Source organism: Amphichorda felina (assembly GCF_050947745.1).
Source record: "Amphichorda felina strain 45539 chromosome Unknown scaffold_7, whole genome shotgun sequence".
NCBI lineage: Eukaryota > Fungi > Ascomycota > Sordariomycetes > Hypocreales > Bionectriaceae > Amphichorda > Amphichorda felina.
The window spans coordinates 1236236-1255199 of record NW_028145043.1 but is presented as its reverse complement, the minus strand read 5'-3'; the positions used below and the strand labels follow the sequence as shown (position 1 = coordinate 1255199).

General features: G+C 55.5%; 8 protein-coding genes across 8 annotated transcripts; 6 read left to right on the top strand and 2 right to left on the bottom strand.

The window, feature by feature from the left end:
• Positions 1–79: 79 nt before the first annotated feature.
• Positions 80–844, top strand: GET1 (GET complex subunit GET1; the record flags this gene model as incomplete). Its single annotated transcript, XM_083196568.1, has 3 exons — positions 80–166; positions 232–418; positions 480–844. 3 exons carry the CDS (start codon positions 80–82, stop codon positions 842–844), a joined length of 639 nt encoding a protein of 212 aa, XP_083047776.1.
• Positions 845–1483: 639 nt separating this feature from the next.
• Positions 1484–2598, top strand: ACO1O0_007194 (uncharacterized protein; the record flags this gene model as incomplete). The annotated part of the gene is made up of 2 exons (XM_083196567.1): positions 1484–1503; positions 1557–2598. The coding sequence occupies 2 exons, from the start codon at positions 1484–1486 to the stop codon at positions 2596–2598; spliced, it is 1062 nt and encodes a 353-aa protein (XP_083047775.1).
• A 211-nt stretch (positions 2599–2809) lies between these two features.
• Positions 2810–4631, bottom strand: ACO1O0_007193 (uncharacterized protein; the record flags this gene model as incomplete). The annotated part of the gene is made up of 4 exons (XM_083196566.1): positions 2810–3194; positions 3247–4331; positions 4387–4517; positions 4586–4631. The coding sequence occupies 4 exons, from the start codon at positions 4629–4631 to the stop codon at positions 2810–2812; spliced, it is 1647 nt and encodes a 548-aa protein (XP_083047774.1).
• Positions 4632–5408: 777 nt separating this feature from the next.
• On the bottom strand, positions 5409–7013 carry ACO1O0_007192 (aldehyde dehydrogenase family protein; the record flags this gene model as incomplete). Its single annotated transcript, XM_083196565.1, has 3 exons — positions 5409–5865; positions 5937–6901; positions 6990–7013. The coding sequence occupies 3 exons, from the start codon at positions 7011–7013 to the stop codon at positions 5409–5411; spliced, it is 1446 nt and encodes a 481-aa protein (XP_083047773.1).
• A 2267-nt stretch (positions 7014–9280) lies between these two features.
• On the top strand, positions 9281–11216 carry ACO1O0_007191 (ATP-binding protein; the record flags this gene model as incomplete). The annotated part of the gene is made up of 3 exons (XM_083196564.1): positions 9281–9431; positions 9661–10748; positions 10803–11216. The coding sequence occupies 3 exons, from the start codon at positions 9281–9283 to the stop codon at positions 11214–11216; spliced, it is 1653 nt and encodes a 550-aa protein (XP_083047772.1).
• Positions 11217–11278: 62 nt separating this feature from the next.
• Positions 11279–14541, top strand: ACO1O0_007190 (uncharacterized protein; the record flags this gene model as incomplete). The annotated part of the gene is made up of 3 exons (XM_083196563.1): positions 11279–11331; positions 11595–13077; positions 13129–14541. 3 exons carry the CDS (start codon positions 11279–11281, stop codon positions 14539–14541), a joined length of 2949 nt encoding a protein of 982 aa, XP_083047771.1.
• Positions 14542–15674: 1133 nt separating this feature from the next.
• ACO1O0_007189 (uncharacterized protein) lies at positions 15675–16239 on the top strand (the record flags this gene model as incomplete). The annotated part of the gene is made up of 2 exons (XM_083196562.1): positions 15675–15871; positions 15939–16239. 2 exons carry the CDS (start codon positions 15675–15677, stop codon positions 16237–16239), a joined length of 498 nt encoding a protein of 165 aa, XP_083047770.1.
• A 625-nt stretch (positions 16240–16864) lies between these two features.
• ACO1O0_007188 (cytochrome P450) lies at positions 16865–18636 on the top strand (the record flags this gene model as incomplete). Its single annotated transcript, XM_083196561.1, has 2 exons — positions 16865–18371; positions 18428–18636. The coding sequence occupies 2 exons, from the start codon at positions 16865–16867 to the stop codon at positions 18634–18636; spliced, it is 1716 nt and encodes a 571-aa protein (XP_083047769.1).
• Positions 18637–18964: the final 328 nt, after the last annotated feature.

Genomic DNA, 18964 nt, shown 5'->3' with positions numbered 1-18964 from the left:
CGAGATGCCAACATAACCCGTCGACACTTGCCTCCGCCAGCTTCCCTACGCAAGCTTCTCTACGCACCCACCGACCAGAATGCCTTCTATTCTGGTGGTCGTTTTCCTCGTTGAGGTCGCGGCTCGCCTGGTGAACGCCATCGGCGCCGCGGCCATCAATAGCTTTGTGCGCCAGCCCTATAAACCTAAGCTGCTGCCTCAAGGGCATAACCGGCTAACGTGTCGACACAGCTCTGGACGCTCATAAACTACCTGGCTGTCTCGACATCGAAATCTGCAGGCGAGCAGCGCAAGCTGCAGGCCGAGTACCTCCAGGTGCGAGGAGACCTGAACGCGACGAGCAGCCAGGACGAATTTGCCAAATGGGCTCGGCTGCGACGCCAGCACGACAAGCTACTCGACAAGCTGGAATCTACAAGTATGTCCTGCCAGTTCCGTATGGACACAGGGATCCTACTGACAGCCCGACTCCCATACAGAGAAGACCCAAGAGGCCGCGAGGTCCAAGTTTGACAAGTACCTGACCGCCCTGCGACTCCTCCTCACCAAGGCACCGCAGTACCTGGTGCCCTTCTGGTTCGCTAAGGAGCCTATGTTCTGGATTCCTCACGGCTGGTTCCCCTACTACGCTGAGTGGATTATATCGTTCCCCCGTGCGCCGTTGGGCAGCGTGAGCGTTGCGTCGTGGCAGCTGGCGTGTGCCGGCGTCATCGCCCTGTTCAGCGACCTAATCACGGGCATCTACGGGCTCGTGTTCAGCGCTAAGCAGAAAGAGACACCGGTCAAGGCCGGGCAGAAGGCGGCCACGGAAAAGGAGAAGGCCGGTGAGGAGAAGAAGTCATAAATCCATAAAGGGCATTTCACGAGGGTCAAAGGGAGTTCTACGGTTCTACGGGGGTATTAAGGGGAAAATATGTATCTCGTTGAAAATTTGACGCAAAGTTCCTCATCGCAAACGCTGAGACTTTGTAACACGACAGAGAATGACCCTTGGCAGGGTACTTAGGGATTGTTCTAGGCAACATATTGACTCTAGCGACCACGGAAGAAAAGATCGCTAAAGCTTCGAAAGTGCCAATGTCGGTGTCACGGGAGAAGGGGGACTGATCGAGAAGATAAAATGACCTGTATTAATGGCTATGAATTAGTGCTGCCAAAGCCAATGGCCGTCACCGTGATGTGGTGATGAGCCAAAGGCGTTGGAAGGTTGCGTGTTTGCTGTGGTGATTGTGTGGGAAGAAGAAAAAGAGGAAAGAGTTTTGAGATTTGAGAAGGGAAAAAAAAAAAGCTCTTTGTCCATGAACCACCCACGCCGCTTGTGCCTGCCGCCCCACCATAACCATCCCCTAAGGGAGCCTTAGGTTTGGCGCCAAATGTCCATTCCGTCATTGTTCCTCGTGGCCTCGCTGACCGTCAGCAACAACTCTGGAGCTTCGCTCGTCGCGCCCAGTGACGAGGATTACTTCACACGAAATTGGCCAGCATGGCGATACCCTGGGAATCGTGAGTACCGACCTGACTGCTTCTCCCTTAAAAATTACTGACATAGTTTATAGCATCCGCTCCCTAGTCCTCTTCTTCGGGCCCATCCTCCTCCCCAAGGCTATCTCCCGCTACCGCTCCATTCGAAGCGCATCTCGTCGCCAAGGCATCGCGATACAGCCTGTCCCGCAACCCGTCCAAGCTGCTCTCGGCCTTCTCTTCTTCCTTTCCTTCATATACCTCGTCAAGTCTCTCCCACCGTTCGCCCCGGAGAACATCTTCCTCCAGACCGACAGCCGGCTACAGATTCCCGTTGACGTTCTCTTCAACCGTGTCTCTGCCATCCGCCCGAACAATGCCCTCACAGCTTCTGACTATGCCTTGAGGGCCAAGTTCGTTAATATGGAGAGCCGCCTGCTCTATCTCCAGTTCGGCCCAGACGTCCTCGCCGACTGCCCCTTCTGCAATGTCGACGAGCCAAAGAGCTACTTCTACTATGCCCTGCCCGCGCTGCTCTGGCCGCACCTCTTCAACCTCATCGCCATCGCCGCTGTTACTAGCCCGGCCTGGACGAGTCGGCACGGCGCACAGTGGCGCACCCTTGCCACCATAGCTGCCGGCGTCCTGGGTGCCCTCGAGATCTACCTGGTCAGCTCGTACAACCACCAGGCCAATTCGCGCGCGCTGCGCCTCCACCAGCTGGAAATGTTTTACTGGTCCATGCGCAACTACCGCCTCCTCGCTCTGGCGGCCCTTGACGCTCTCCTCGGCTGGGCGCTCTATCTCTCGTCTACGAACCGGGCTTTTTCCAACCCGCCCACTCCAGCGGAGCGGGTTGAAATGGTCAACCGCGGGCTCGTTACCGCCAAGAGCAAGCTGAGCGCACTCGCCATCGTGAGGAACACGGCGCTGCGTGACGAGGACCTGCGATCCCGCAGCCACGCTTATTGGACTCACGAGGTGCGCCTGATGAGCGAGGTTATGGAGGATAGAGAGGTGGTTGAGGGGGTTAATGATGCGCTAAGCAACAGGATCAGTATTCAGCATATCACGCGGGATGCTGAGGCATATGCGCAAACCGTATTGCAGCCTCTGAGCTCCGAGGATGACGGTTGAGCCAAAAGCACTAGGAGTCTCGTATAGCATGTTTGGTATATATGCTTTCAACAACGTGCCTTATGCATACACTTGACTAAATACTCCCTCCTACCAATCCATGACCTCGACAGCCAATGATGCATGGGTTCCCAACAGCTGTTCCTGCCTAGGCCATACTAGTAGTGAGCTCTTCTATTCCTGAGTGTACATCTCGCTCTCTCCCCTAAAATTAAGGCTTTGACTCGGCTTTGTCCGTAGTTCGAGTAGCTACGCTGCTAACGCTGTCTTTCCTACTCGCTGTCTCGCCCGCGCCCTCTTGGGCACTACGCTCGAGGAAGTGGGCCCACAGCTCCGCAAGGGACTCCTTGTCCCGGGCGGACGATGGTTCAGAGAAGACGTCGGCGTGGAGAGCTGGCGAGCTGGGCGTGCGGGCGAAGGGGGATAGGGGCAGCCGAAGGCTGCTGGTGGACGTGCCGGGGCGGGCAAGTCCGGCTTGCTCGCGCTGCTCGTCGGTCCAGTTGAGGTATCCTGCCATGACCTGGAGGACCTGGAAGCGTTTGACATCTCCACGGTCTAGCGTGAGGAAGTGGAGTAGGTGATTGGTGACGATTTGTCTGGGATGTGTTAGAAGGTGTCTTGGGGAATGGGTGGGAACATAAAGCTTACCTGTCTACATTGTCCTCCGGCTTCGTCTTCTTGAGGTACCGTAGGGCTTTGGTGAGGTGGTCATTGAGGACAATAGCCTCGTGCCTCAGCTTGCCGATTAGGAGGTTCTTCTCCTTGACCTCCTTCTCAAACGGCGCCGTCCGCTCAAGTTCAATGGTGAGGCTCCCCTTGGCCTCCTCTGCCCCCTTTGCACGGGCCTCCGCCTCCTGTACCATCTTCTTCTGGTACTGGAGCTGCTGCTCGGTCGTCTCGACCATTTCACGAAGCTCCCTCTTTCTGGCATCCTGGATCTCGCGCAGAGCGTTTTGGAGGTTGTCTACCAGCGTTGTCTGGCTGTCGCGTTCCTGCGCGGCGCCCTCATAGCCTTGACGGAGAACCACAATCTGCTCCTCTAGTTCCGAGACTTTATCCCCAAGACTCTCCTTTACAGAGCGCTCCTCCATAGCAATGACCTCCCACTCGCCCATAGCGTTGGACGTTGTCTCCAGCTCTTCCTTGAGATGTTGCAACGTCCTTGTCAAGTCATCCCTCTCCTTCTGCCAATTAGTCGCCGAGAGGTTGTTGCGGCTCCTCAGGGATGACAGCTCGCGCTGTGCATCCTGCAGCTCCTCCCGGAGCTTGGCGACGCCCTCACCCGACGTCTCTGCCGACCCCCGCAGATCATCGTTCTCCGCCTCCAGCTCCTCTATGCGTTCCTTGGCCTCCTCCAGCTCTGCCTTGTCGCGTCTTAATCGGTCGCTGAGCGTCTCCTTGATCTGGTTCACCCGGCCCAGGAGGTTCTGGTACTCCTCCTCGGCGCTCTCCTTGGCCGCATTGCTCTCCTCGAGGTCTGACTTGAGCTGCGAGACCTCGGTGGTGTGATTCTCTTGAATGCTCTCAAGCTGTTTGCGCAATTGTTCCACCTCGAGGCGCAGAGCCTCCCTCTCCTTGCTCATTGCTTCGAGCTTGGCTGCCGTGTCTGAGTCGGCGGCTCGGTCGCCGTCTGTTTGTGGAGCCGGCTCAACAGCATGTCCGTTACTTGGGCTGTCGGCCTTGTGTCCGTTCTTCTCGGGTTCTGCCTCTGATTCGTCCGGGTTGGGTGCATCCTGTAGCAAAGTATAAGTGACGTGGCCACACCCAATCCAGTCGTCTCAAACGTACAGCTTGTGTTGGAGTCTCTGGTTCGTCGTCTGCTTCATCGTCCGCAGGTTTGGGGTCCTCATTGCCCGTTTGTGTAGGCTCCTTGTTCTTGTTCGCATTCTTCTTCTTCTTGTTATTCTTCTTTTTGGGGGCTGCGCATCGAGACCAGTTAGCACGCCCCCCGTCTATCGTGGCTCCCCACGTCGCACTGCCAACTCACCGGAATTGGGGCCCTGTATTGGGTCTGATGCGGCTGTCGAAGACATGATAGTATGATGATGCCAAATAAAGCTGCATCTGGGCTGCCGTAGTCACCAACAGGCAATCGGGATTCGCTGTGGTTGCTTCCAGGTTGTCCTAAGTCGCCCACTTCAGTCGCGACCAGGGTGGCCGGATGGAACTTGGCGAGCCACAATTCCGCTGAGCCACAGCAAGGCCAAGGTGGGTTTGGCGCTTTCGGCAGGTTGACGGTCTGTAACTTGATAGGCGCCTTTCTTTGACGAACTTTATTTCCTTCTTAAAGAAATTTAGCTTACATATTATAATTTTGTATGAAGTGATAATGATGTCTTCTTCTAGTAACGAAGTGACTTTTATGCCATTGCCACACTGCCGTTTTGGATCGTGGCTTGGAGAACTTGCACATGTCGCAGTGGAGCGACCGCTTAGTCATGTTAGGGAACAGCCTGGCGCCCCATAGATGGGCACCCGGGTGCCCAACTATTGGGCGCCGAACAGCCTCCACAAGCACTACCAGGCACACACACCCGCATGCGATCATCCCCCTCGCATCTGCCCTGAGCGACAGCTAGCGTCCGCAACTTTGATCCCTAGTATATAACCTCCATTACAGCGACTCAATATACGCTATATACGCAGCGGCTACAGGGAAAGTGCGGCATTTTGTTGGGGGGTCGTATCAATGATACGACATAGATGCTGAGTTAGCAGAGCTCCTGAGTCCTGTGACGCAAATGTCGTGGATCAACCGTTCATGTTACATGAGGTAGGTTGTATTTGCGTGTCTACGTTGTATTGGTATCTCAGTCAAATGTCTTCTTCCAGACCCAAAGGCTTCGAGTGTTGGTATAGTGCTTGAAGCCCTCAATCCCCCACTCCATCCCAAGGCCGCTCTCCTTGTGGCCGCCAAAGGGGACATTGGGTGCCACATCAAAGTGCGAGTTGACCCAGACGCTGCCTGCGCTCAGCTGCCGGGCCATCCTCTCGGCACGCACAAGGTCTTTGCTCCACACCGACGCACCCAGTCCCGTCTTGAGCGCGTTGGCTCGGTCGATGACGTCGTCCTCATCAGACCATTTCATGATGGGGACGATGGGGCCGAAGGGCTCCTCGACTACGATACGCGAGTCCTCGGGAGGGTTGTCGATGATGGCAGGCTCAATGAGGTATCCGTCTGAGCCCTCACGGGCTTTCCCTTCAAGGGCAGCCTTCCAGCCGGCCTTGTCAATCTGCGAGTACATATCCTTGACGAGTTCGAACCTGCGAACCTGAGTGAGCTGGGAGTCCTGGTAGAGGCGAACGAGATAGGCCGAGACTGGTTGGAAACTTACTGCATGCTGTTCTGCACTGGCCCAACAACGACGCCGTCCTCGAAGCCCCCGCCTGTCTTGATGTTATTCTTGGTGAAATCGACCATGGCGTCCCTGAACTGGTCATAGATCTTCTCGTGGATATAGATCCGCTTCGGAAGCATGCAGATCTGACCTGAGTTGAGGAATGCTAGTGTACTGATCTTGGGCAGGCACTTTGCTATGTCCACATCTTCACACACAATCGCCGCATCGTTACCACCTAGCTCGAGGACGCATCTCTTCAACGTCCTGGAGCAGCTTTCCGCGACCCGCTTCCCAGTCGGGATGGACCCGGTGAAGGAAATCATGTCGATACCAGGGTGCTCGGTGATCCACGGACCCAGGGCGTCGTCGCCGCTCAGAACCTGAAAGACACCCGGCGGGAAGATGCTCATGGCAATCTCTCCGAGCTTGAGATCGCAGTACGGCGTGAACGGTGACGGCTTCACGATGATGGTATTGCCCGTCATGAGTGCAGGACCAACCTTGCCTAGCCCAAGAAGGATGGGCCAGTTCCAGGGGACGATGGCGGCGCAGACGCCCAAGGGAGGGAATGTGGAATAAATAGTGCGCTCCTCGGTATCCTCCAGGATCTCGCTCTTGACCTCCATGGTTGCGAACTTGCGGAGCCAGGTGAGCGCCATGTTGACCTCCGTCTGGGCCAGAGAGAGGGGCTTGCCCTGTTCCATGGTCTGGAGGCCCTCAAGCTCCGCGCGGTTTTCCTCAACGGCATCGGCGTAAGCAAGGAGCAACTTGGAGCGCTCCTCGAACGGAGTGGTAGACCATGGCTTGAAAGCAGCGCGGGCGTACTGGACAGCGGCGTCGAGATCTTCTTTGCGGGCGACAGGGACCTCGTAGAGCGGCTTCCCTGTGGATGGGTCAATGGAGTGACGAGTCGTTGGTGTGGGCGCGAATTGGTTGTTGACGATGTTGCCCAAGTAGGTCTGGAGTCGCCAGCATGTCAGCAATTCGAGCTCTTGGAAGTTGGGACACAGACACCATGTTGTCCTTTAGTTGGTGCATTATCCTTACCCCGATATCGATTTTGCGGGACATTTTCGCCAGACAGCCGGTAGAGATGTATAGTTTCAGCTGCTGCAAAGGAGGACATTTGTCGCCTTCAATACATAGTAATATATCCCGGTTGAATAAAGAGGGGAAACCTGGCAGCGAGGGCCTATTAGTCTAGCCGCATCATGGGGAGGGCAAACTAATCCACACACTCGGAGAATCATCCACATGGCGTAGACCTCCCGGACTGGCTACTCGTACCCTGGTCTAGTGGCTGCGGGGTCTGCTCCTCAAAGCCCCAAAGCTATCTAGTACGTAGATAAGGTCCGGCCATCGGATGCCTCTGGCACCAGCCCTATGATGTTGAAGCCGTTGGTGATACTACCAAATGAGGGGTCTTGTGGGGGTTGTCGGTTCTGGGGCAATGGGCCCCGCGTCCGATATCGTTGCTGGAAGCCTCTTTCTACTCTTTGGTATTCCTATTTAGTACATATTATTGGCGCTCTTACTGAAGTAAATGAGCTTAGGTGTCGTGAAGTTGCGGTGTACCTAGACTGAGTATTGTCTTGCATGAGCAGAGCATGACCGTGTGGCATTAGGCTCACAGATATCGTTTCAACTGGCAAATGGGGTGAAAAATAAGGCAGTTTGAAATCGCTAGTGACGGGCGCTTTCGGAGGCTGTCCATCTTGCTATACTTCGGTTTCGGATGGCGTCCTGTCGTCTTCGCGCCACTCCCTAGGAGCGGCATCTTCGCGCAAGAAGGGGCTGCGTGGAAACGCTTAAAGGAGCTGTAGAAGCAGTCTCTCGCGCACAAAGTATCAAGAACTAGGTCGTTTGGCCAGGCCACCAAGAACAGCCTGTTTTCGGAGAGCCTCGATGTTTCTTGAGCTGATCTTGCCAAGGGGTTCTGTCTTGCATCCTTCCGCTTCCGCTACAACCTATCGTCATTCCCGAGAGCATGCCGCGATGCCTATCATTTTGTTAAAGAATAAATCCAAGAACATCGATTCTTGGATTCGTATGAGGACCAGGTAGCGCTAGGAGAGACCTAGTATGTTGACTTTTGGAGGGAGTGGGTGCTGGTTGTACAGCTGAGGCCATCTTCCGTGACCATAACGTATAGCGGGATGGGATATCACCGCGTGCTCCCCGAGCCGGGCTTTATTAGCTGTCCCCCAGGCTCTTAGGCCGCGCCTCGCAAACCCGTCTCAGTCACCTCTAGTCTGTTATCCAGACTGCCTAGGCCGTCTTCGCGGAGAAATTTAGTCAGTCATAAGCGAACGACTCACGACGCCCGACTGAGAACAGATTTGCAAAAATGCCACTTCTGGGGCCTGCCATAAACGAAGGGGAACTGCAGCCGCGCTCTCAACAAGGCGGCTAAGAATGTTGACTGCTGGTGAAATTTAATTCTTCGACTGAACCGACTGGTGCCCTGTGGGAACGACTCTTTTGCCCCCGGGAAGCGGCTCTGGAGGCACCAGTCCCATTTTGGCGAGCGAAGGAGAACCGGTTGCCTTCCCGCAACACTTAAATTGGAGGAAGGAAGATATCCAAGGGTCGGATGCGGATGAATCCCGTCCCGAAAAGTGGGAGACCGGGAAGCCAGCCAACGTTGGGTGGGCGTACTTCCCGTTCAACCGTGGGCCGAGGAAATGTCTCGGCCAAGCCTCGCCAGATGGAGGTTATGTACACCATTCTCCGGCCGTTGAAGACGTTTCCTGTCATGGAAGTGCTCGATGGAGAGGCTGTAGAGCCTGCGGGGGCTGAGTGACAGACTCTGACGCTGGTCCTGTTGAGGCTGAGCGCGGGTGAATTTAAAGAACCGGAAGCAACGTTTCGGGATGTGGGGTCACGTGCTCTTAACGGGATGCGTTCCGTGATATGGGAGACACACACTTGAAGTGGGTGCTTTCCTGAGACTCTTTGTGACACTCAATTGAAACTAAAAGATTCCAGCTCGATGTGATGGATAAAAATCTTCCTTTGCTTCTCTCTGACGTCCAATGTGATGCAATGACGTCAAAGCCCCAATTGGCCGATATCCTATTCCTGGGCTCCTGGCTGTCGGCGACCCAAGTGAGCGAATTGGGCCCGCCCCTGTCTGCGCCACCTACTTGTACTCCGGGGCTATCGTGGTGTTTTAGATTGATGTTCCCCGGACACTCTCAGGGGTTACCAAACCTCGCGATTGAATTTCGTCAATCTCAGACTCTGATCCGGGACGGTGTCACGGTGTCTCCCATATCCTGCGCTTGTCTACATCCCATGAATCGCGTCAACTTGGTCGCCTTGAGGTGATTTGCGCCATGATCGCGCGGCCTGGGACGCGCCTTGCGCGTCAGATTGCCCGATCAGGTCCCCAGATCTCCCTGCTGCGCGCCCACCGACCCGTACCGCTGCCGCGCTGGCCGCGGTCCTCTCGAGTCGCCTTCTCGACGACGGGCGCCAGAAGAAGTGGTAAGTCTTTATGAAATCTCCTCATCTTATTTTGCGTCTTAGTTGGGCCTGTTGATTGGAACTCAACTCACCTTGGCCCGTTGTGGTCGGTGATGTGGGTTACTCACTTCCGGAGAGTGTCAGCGGGATGTGGCGCTACCGGGACGGCAGCCTCGACGCTCAACTCCCGAAGCCGCATGCTGATGAAATACTTTCCTTCCCCCTTTCCACCTTGCTAATGTCGCAACAGACCAACAAACCTCCAAGGAAGATCCGGCCCGCGACAATGGCACCAAGTCCAGTGAGCCCACGCTGCTCGCCAAAATGGGCGAGTCAGCTGCCACGACATTTGCCTCCATCATAGTCCTGGGTTTAGGTTTTGCCCTTGCTGGCTACATTTACCACAAGAGCTACAAGATGCTCGTCGTCAAGAAGATGACGCGCGCGTTTAAGCCTGGAGACCCTGTTCTTGAGATGGCTGCCACCGCCAAGGGCGTTCCGCACTCTCGCGACGGAGATGAGGACCATTGGGTCATTCGGCCTGAGCAGGCCAGAGTTGATGACATCATCGCCGGTCGCGAGACGGGTCACTACTTCTTAATCGTTGGTGAGAAGGGTTCCGGGAAGAGCAGCATGCTTATCGAGGCCATGCGCAAGATTGATGGCGATGGGGTGGCCATGTTTGAGGCGCATCCTGACATGGAGATCTTCCGCCTGCGTCTCGGCAAGGCTCTTGACTACGAATTTCATGAGGACTACATCGGTGGATACTTCAGTGAGAGGGGACCCCGGGAATCGACGGCTCTGCTTGATATCGAAAGAGCCCTGAACAAGCTGGAGAAAGTTGCCATGAGGATGCGACCCGACCGAAGGGGGCCGCTCATCGTTATCGTTAACCAGATACACCTCTTGCGCAATGTCGAAGAGGGTCGCGACCTGATTGAGCTGCTTCAGCAGCGGGCCGAGCAATGGGCTGCCGCCAATCTCGTTACCATGGTCTTTAATTCGGACGACTACTGGGTCTACGAGCGGTTCAAGCAGCTGGCCACGCGCATGGATGTCCTGTCCGTGACGGACCTCCCAAAGAACGACGCCCTTAGCGCGCTGGCCAAGTACCGCTCACGCTACTTCAACGAAAATCTGTCGACCGAAACCTTAGAGGAGATCTATCGGCGGGTCGGAGGACGGGTTAGCTTCCTGAATCGCGTCGCAAAAAGCAAAAATATGCTCGATACATGTGAGAAGATCAAGGAGGTCGAGAAGCGATGGTTCTTGAACCAGTGCTGGATCCTTGGAATGGAGATGGATGACGACGTTATGGACCAACAGAAGTGGGCTGTAAGTGAATCGCCATGAGTAGAGCAAGACCCTCGCTAACATGATATGGTGTAGTCTGGTGCTATGGTTCTGGCGAAGGCTCTGGTGGACAAGGAGAAGACAATGCAGACGTACGACCCCGAAGTCGGGCACATCTTGCCATCTTATCCCTTCCACGAAGCCCAGCAGATTATGACGCGCTGTGATTTCATCCGCGAGCTCGATAGCCTCAACCTCATCACAATCACGAGTCAAGCCGACGTCCGGGCGAGCAGTGTGCCTATGCATCGTGCCTTCCAAGAGATTGCTGGTATTGAGGGCTTCAACGAGCACCTGGAGGGAACACTGCAACGAATTGCTGACATTGAGAGCTTGGGCCGCACGAGGGAGTTGGTTGCCAAAGATCTGGTCCTGGGTGGCCAGTACGAGATTGAGCACGGCCGCAGGGCGGTCACTGTGAAGTTGAAGCAGAAGGAGGAGGAGGAATAAGTACATTCCCTTGATGGTTTCCTAGTGTCACAAAGTTAGACATGCCACCGCGAGGTGCCATAATGCAACAATCCGATGTTTCTTTTTTTGTCATCATTCACCGCTTCTCTCACGAGTGAGTTGTTGAACCTGAAGTGAGGTCCAATTTGCGCCTTGAATCTGAGGCACCAAGGGGCATCACCAGCCACTCCTAAGCTGCAAGTAGCTCCATGCGCCTCCAATTTTTTTGTACGCCCCACAAAGCAACGCAAGTAACCATCCGACCCCCCGAGCCCATCAAATCGCGACGCACGCACGCAGCACTGGCTATTATGCTTTAGTCCTCTCGGCCGGTCTTTTTATTCTTGTATGGGCTCCGGAATCCATGTCGACCAACAGTAAATGGCCCGACTTTCGTCTTGCCTCTACCATCTGGGGTCTCGTCGGCTCGAATTCCAAGGATCACGACACGCGCGAGCCAGCTGCCAATAACGGGCAATCCACATCGCGACAGAACGCCGGCCAAGGCGGTGAAAAGAACAACGCCCCGTCCATGGAGGACGACCACGATCAGATCGCCATGATGACCGACATCGATGGCCGGCCGATTGACGGCATCGGTGGCTTCGATGGCCTCGATGTCCATGAGCAGGACAGCGCCATGGAGGCTGATTTTGGGCCCCTCGAAATGTTTGACAGCGCAACCATCGAGCCCCCCACAACGTCACAGTTGAACGCCGAAGCATTCGAGCAGAACGGACAAGCCCCGGCTGCCGTCATGTCGACAGACGAACCCACTACGGCTAGCCAGGTGAAGAAACACAAGCGCGACAAGGCCGATAAGAAGAAAAAGAAGAGCAAGAGCAAAGGAGATGACGCGGCTGCCGAACCACATGAGGAGGGCCACCACAAGCGAGCGAAGCGAAACTCGATACTCGACATAGACGACACGCCGCTGCCTACGGAAGGCGCTGGAGAGGCTGGCGGATCCCAAGACGGAGATGCCGCAGCCTCAGCAGCCCATTCCAAGCGCAAGCGCAGACCGTCCGACGGTGCTGGTGAGAAGCGCCGGAAGAAGCGCAAGTCCCTCGACGATGCGCCTGGGGATGATGCTGAGGGAGTCGACGGGGACAATGCCGCCGGGTTCTTACGCAGGGGTTCGAACTCGGGCATGGCGCCCGTGGCTGCCATGGCAGAGGTGGCTGCCGTCGATTTGGACCCCCAGTCGCCCTCTGTTGCTCGCCTTCGACGACGTAGCCAGTCGCGCGAAGCTAGATCTAGGGAACCCAGCACTTCGCGAGAAGTGGCGCAAGATGAGGCTGAGAATGGTGGGATGAAGAGGGACCACGGCGCTCTTGCATCTCTGGATGTGGAGGGCTTGGCGCGAGAAGCGTGGTACGAGCACATCAACGGTCAAACGACGCATGGCTTGGATTCGACTCAGTCCGAGAACCCTGAGCCAGGAGACGTCGAGATGGTGGATGCGCCCCAGTCGACAGAGAACGGCACGGTTACCGAGAACCAAGAATCGTCCACTCCCCGACCCAAGCGAACGTCAACTCGCAAAAAGTCTAAGCCGACCTTTTTCGATCAACCTCAAGAAGTCCAGGATGGTGCCGAGCTACCATCGCCATCCGCGATGACACCAAAGCCTCGTCGGAGAACTAAGGCTGCTACGAAGAAGGCACCCAAGGCACCCAAAGCCCCCAAGGCACCGCCTGCGTCAGATGATGAAGGGGACCCTGACGCACCCAAGGGGCGACGCAATCGAATGGCCGGATACACCAAGGGTCGTTTTACCGATGACGAGCTGGATAGGATCACCAGGCAAGTCAAGGCTTTTGCAGAGGAAAACCAACTGGAGCAATATCAAGTTAATGAGGTAACGTTGTCGAGCACACATATCCACTGGTCTCATACTAAGATTCTATAGATGATTCAAGCTCACGGAGGAACGACGGCGGGAGAGGGTCACGCACAACTCTGGGACCGTCTCTTCGCCGAATGTCCCGATCGACACCGACAAAAGGTCATCAACATTACGCGCAAGAAATTCCACAACTTTGTGGCTCGCGGCACATGGACCCCCGAACAAGATGCCGAGCTAAGTCACTTTATTGGCATCCATGGGACTCAATGGTCCAAGATCGCTGGCATCATCAACCGGCATCCCGAGGATCTTCGTGATCGGTACAGAAACTACATCATTTGCGGTGATTCTCAGCGCAAGGACGCTTGGACAGAAGATGAGGAACGACGCCTTGCGCAGTATGTCATCGAGGCGATGACGTCTATCGACGAGCTGCGCGCCATGCAGCCGGATCGGAAGCTGCTGCAGGCTTCTTACGAGGAACTCATCGACTGGCAGAATGTCAGCGAGCGCATGGAGAGAACCCGCAGTCGGCTCCAGTGCATCACCAAGTGGAAGGCGATGAACTTCAAGACTCACGGCAAAGATCAGCTGGGATCTCTGCAGCCCGACTCGCAAATCACGTTTCACCTGGACAAGGCCCGGCACCAGATCGGAGATATGCCGGCGACAGAGCGCTATCGTCTGCTTCTCGCTCTCCGCGATTGCAAGGCGAGTTCCGATGCGACGATTCCCTGGGCCAGGCTGCTCGACAAGAGTTACCGTTCGCAGTGGCACCGTGGGACGCTAGGCCTGCTGTGGCACCGGTTGAAGAAAACGGTTCCGGGATACCAGGAGAAATCGATCCGGGACACGGCCCAGTACCTGATTGACGAATATGACCACAAGGGCGGTCTTCCTGACGTCGACGGAGACGACTACAGCGATACCGAAGAGATGCAAATCATCCAGGCTACCGCGGCGCCGGTGCGCCATGGAAAGGAGGCAGAGCGCAAAGGAAGGTCGAAAAGACATACCCGCAGCGAGGAGACTGTGGGGAACTCGGATGACGAGGGAGATATCCCGGAGGAGGGCCTCGTGGAGAGTGACGCTGAGGAAGCACAGAGTGGGGGCCTCCAGATAGACCCTGCCCTCATGGCCGAGGAGCCTGCAGCCGAAACTGGTCTCGAAGCCGCCGAGGAGCCTGCCTCAGAGCCCGAGGTTGCCAAGAGAGTTACACCGAAGAGGAAGACGCCTGCTAAGAAGGCGGCGAGCACGAGGAAGAGAGCCTCGACAATGAAGGGCATGTTGTCCCAGGACCCTATCGAGGACGACGAGCCCGCCGCGGAGGAGGAGAAGCCCCGGAAGAAGAGGGCGCCGGCTAGGTCTAGGGCAACCGGACGTGGCAAGAAACGCGAGGCGTCACCGCTTCCTCCACCCGCAGAGTCGAGTGACATGGAGGACATGGAGGATGTACCTGCCCGGATCCCAGCCTGAGTGACGTCGTTACCGACCTAGCGATAGATGTATCATATCGTCCAGGGAATGAATATTGTGAGAGATGAGCGATGGGGGGGAGGGGAGTTTCCAGGAGTTGGCGGGAACTTTGTTATGGGAGGAGACGAATTGCCGTAGGTATTGTTCCATGCGGCTGCAAGCGAATTAGGAGATGTTTGTAATAATTGTTAAGTTGCGGGATGGGACGGCGAAGGGGTATTAGGTACGTATGTTTAAGGCCAAATATACATTCTTCCAACTGGGAGCAGCATTGAATGTGACGCATTTGTCTCTCTAAGCAACCCGTTGATTTAGAGGATGGATTATTAGTAACCATGGGAAGGTCTGTGATTAGAGACCGCGGTTGCGTCATTGAGGCGAGGCAACTCGGGGGAGACGATTCGACGACTATCAGCAACACATAACTGGACGCAGATGATGATAATGGGAGACCCATCCCACTACTGGTATAGATACATAGTAGATCTGATCTCATTTAACCGCGCTGGAGAATGAGGAAATTCCCCGATGCCCGAGTGACTCGTGAGTTCCGCTACCCACGTTGGAACATTGGAAATGCGACCGGCCGTCGATCAGCGTAGGATATTACATAGTAGGAATCGGCTCCCAGTAGCTTCTTATTATTAATAGAAGGACCACTCGGACACTTAGACGCTTTCGGCAGCCCGGATGTTGCTGCGCCTGTCAACCCCCCCGACGTGCTCCGGACTATAAAATAATCCCACATTAATATGACTTAATCTGACACCAGCGATGATCGGCCAGGAACGCTGTACATTGGAAACACGTACTCAGCCAATTGGTGTCGCCGTCCGGGGCACATCTGGTAGAAATGTAGTAGGGATCTCCGCAGTCGTGGCGTCGTTTGTTGTCACAGGAGGGATCGGCAATTCAAGCGTATGCTACCAAGTACCCGCTCAAAGGATCGAGACTTTTGGCATAACTGAAGTACGTTGGTAGTGAACTTGTCTGAATAAAAAGAAGAAACTCTCTCGAGTCCAACGACTGTTCTGGTAGACTTTCACATCTCTTCGAAACTCCACGCTACCATCCCCCGTTTCTTGCGACCATCAACAGCGAAGACCATATTCAAAGATTGTTAATATCCCAAGATGCGCTTTCTGTCCACCATTGCCGCAGGCATCCTCGCCACCGTCGCGAGCGCCCAGGAGCCCATCACCGAGCCCTTCTTCTTGACATTCGTCTCCAAGAATGGAACCGAGTACCCTGCCACCATTGGCGAGGCCTCGCGCGGCATCAAGATCCTGTCCGCCTGGACCGAGTACAATCAGAAATTCGCCTATGACGTGTGAGTCAACAACCCTCCCGTTATATTATACCGGGGAATCGAAGCATTGTTAGCTAACCAGACCCAGCGAGACCAGGCGCCTCAGCGCCAGCGACCATCCGGAATGGGGCCCCAACGTCGGAATTGGCGCCTCGAGCCCCGTCCTCTTCACCTACGAAGTGGAAGAGGACGCCTGGCTCGAACAGATCACCCTCGACGGGGCCACCTACATCGTCGAGGCTGGTGCTGGTGAGAACGGCCCTTTGGGTTGGAACGCGCCCCCGGCCCAGGGCGGCATGTTTAACAACGTCTACTGGACTGGTGTTGGGTACATGGAGGCCAATGTCGCCCTCCGAATTGACATTGAGAAACCTGTTCGCCGCCATTAGGTCCTGATGTTGGATATTTGTTTGTTGGAGCCCGTGGGTGGAATGGAAAGAGGACACCGCCTGTACTTGTATTGGTAGCAATTGGCTCATCATTGAGCCCCCGGATATTTTAGATCATGATAGGAACTGGAATACGTTGTAATGTACACTCCATATGCCACCATGCAGCATCATCATCTAGTATTCAGAGTCTGGCGCGAGGTGCAAATGGTCTTTTGCGAGGGAAGACAGAGAGAGCGGCCTTGATTGAGGGTTCCGAGATGACGTGCATCTGCGTGAAAGGTAGTTAACGGCAGGACGAATGACTGAGCCCGCATCGCTGCAATAGAGAAATCTGCTTCTACAAAGATTGCCATCAACTGGGCGGGTTGATTGAGGTGAGATAGTTAGCGACTGGGGTGGAGGATGAAACGAAACAGACAAACGCAGCTCAACAAGACTGGGGATTCAGGGGGCCGGGACTCAATTGATCGACAACAGATGGGCGCCATTCCCGATTGGGCAGCGTCAGACCGTCACTCAGAATTTGGGTGGAAAAGGTAAGAACTATTTCATTGTATTTCATATCATGATGGCAACCACGAAAATCCTGATGCCAACACCACACTAAGTTTCCCCTGCCGCCATGGACGGCTCATCGATATTGCAACGGGCTGTCGACCATGTTGCGACAAAGGTGCAGGAACCCACCGTGGCCGCCGTCCTCATCACTCTCTTGGTGGTCACCATCACCACGAGGCTCATCAGTGGATCATCCGAGACAGGACGAGGCGACGCCCAGATTGCACCTACACCTGGGTACTGGGTGCCGTATTTTGGCCATGCCCCTCAAATGGTATGGAACGCGGATGGCTTCCTCGCCAGCCTGCGCGACAAGTATCCCAAGGGTGTCTTTTCGCTGCGTTTGATGGGCAAGGTCCACACCATTGTCCACCGTCCATCACTCGTCCACGATCTCGGCAACAAGCCTCCCTCGGTGGCAGACGGCAAGAAGATCCTGGGTTCACTCATGGTTTCCAACTTTGGTGTCTCCTCGTCGGATATGGCTCTGTTCTGGGACATGTTTTCTGAAATTCAGGCCGGATACAAGCACTTGTTGGCGGAGAACAGCTTGAGCGAACTGGTTCACAGCACTGCTCGGCACCTCAAGGCCTCCATTGCGGACTGGATCACCTACAACAGCTATCCTGCCGACCAGATGGAGTGGGAGAGAGTGGCAGAGGCGGACGTTATCGAGACACCGTCAGGCGAGAGCATCGTCGAGGCTGATTTGACGGAGCTGTCGAGGAACTTTGTCGCCCAGACAGCCACCCCAGCTATCATGGGCACCGACTTCGCGACAAACTTCCCCGAGTTTGCCCAGTGCCTCTGGGAGCTTGACGGCGCCTTCAACATGCTGGCCATGAAAATGTCGGGGTGGGTCCCCTCGCCGCGGCTGCAGCGCGCACGACGAGCAAGGAGGGTTGTACTCTCCTGCCTGTACGAGTTCCACGAAGCCTTGGACAAGGAGCTCAACGGGGAGGATCCAGGAAATAGGTGGCAGGACCTCGATAATGTGAGCACTCTGGTCAGGGCTCGCGCCGAGGTATACCGGAAGCACCAGGTTCCTATAAGACTTCGTGCCGCCAGCGACCTCTCCGTGTTGTGGGCCATGAACGCCAGTTCCGGGTCGCTCCTATTTTGGATGCTGCTCGAGATCTACCGTGACCCTGTGCTTCTCGAGCAGATCCGTGATGAGATCTCGCCATATGTCAGCGGGGTCCAACCTAAGAACGAGTTTGGGTTGGGCGTCTGGATCTCGCCGAGGATCGAAACGCTCGACGTGGACGGGCTTATCAACCATTGCCCGCTTCTCAACTCGGCATACGTGGAGACCCAGCGGCTGTACACGGGCGCGTGGTCATTCAGATCGATCCAGGAGGACACGACACTTAGTGAGGCTGGTAAAGGCCATGAGGGATATCTACTAAAGAAAGGCACGTATGCTCACGCGTCGCACGAGCTTCACCAGCTCGACCCCAGCTACTTCCCCAGCCCCCGCGAGTGGCAGGCGCTGCGGCACTTGAAGGGGGGAATGGACGACAGTGGAAAGCCAGTCCGGACAGTGGACCTGGGAACCATCAAGCCACACGGTGCGTTATCGTAACTACAATCTGTGATATTGACTGTGTGCTGACATGGGATGTAGGCGACGGGCTGGGCATGTCCGAGGGCAAGGGCTTCGCACTGCGGGAGCTTCTCATGTACACAGCCGCCATCTTGACAATGTACGAGATCCGGCCGCCAGAGGGCAAGCAGTGGACGATACCTGGGACAAGGAGGCAGGGGGTGACGAAGCATCCCAAGAAAGCTGTCCGCGTGTGGATCAAGAGGAGAGAGCTGCCGATGGAGAAGTAGCCAGGGCGTTTGATATGTGTCCAATCAATATGAAATGCTCATGGAATTGGAGACTCTCAAAGCATACTTTTCTACTCGTACGGATACATGGACTTTGTGCGGATGATGGTTGAGAGCGAATGAAGGAGGAAGAGGATGGATGGTTGCGGTGGTGCCTAAGGCCAGAAAATTGCATCACCGGTGGGCACCAATGCACCATGGGATTGTGCCATCGGAGGCCAGACTGACCGACCGTAGACCGATCATCCACCGAGGCTCCCGCTCCAACACGGCGAAATTGCCTCACGACAGGCTATATTATATCTACAACAACCTTGCCCATACCTTC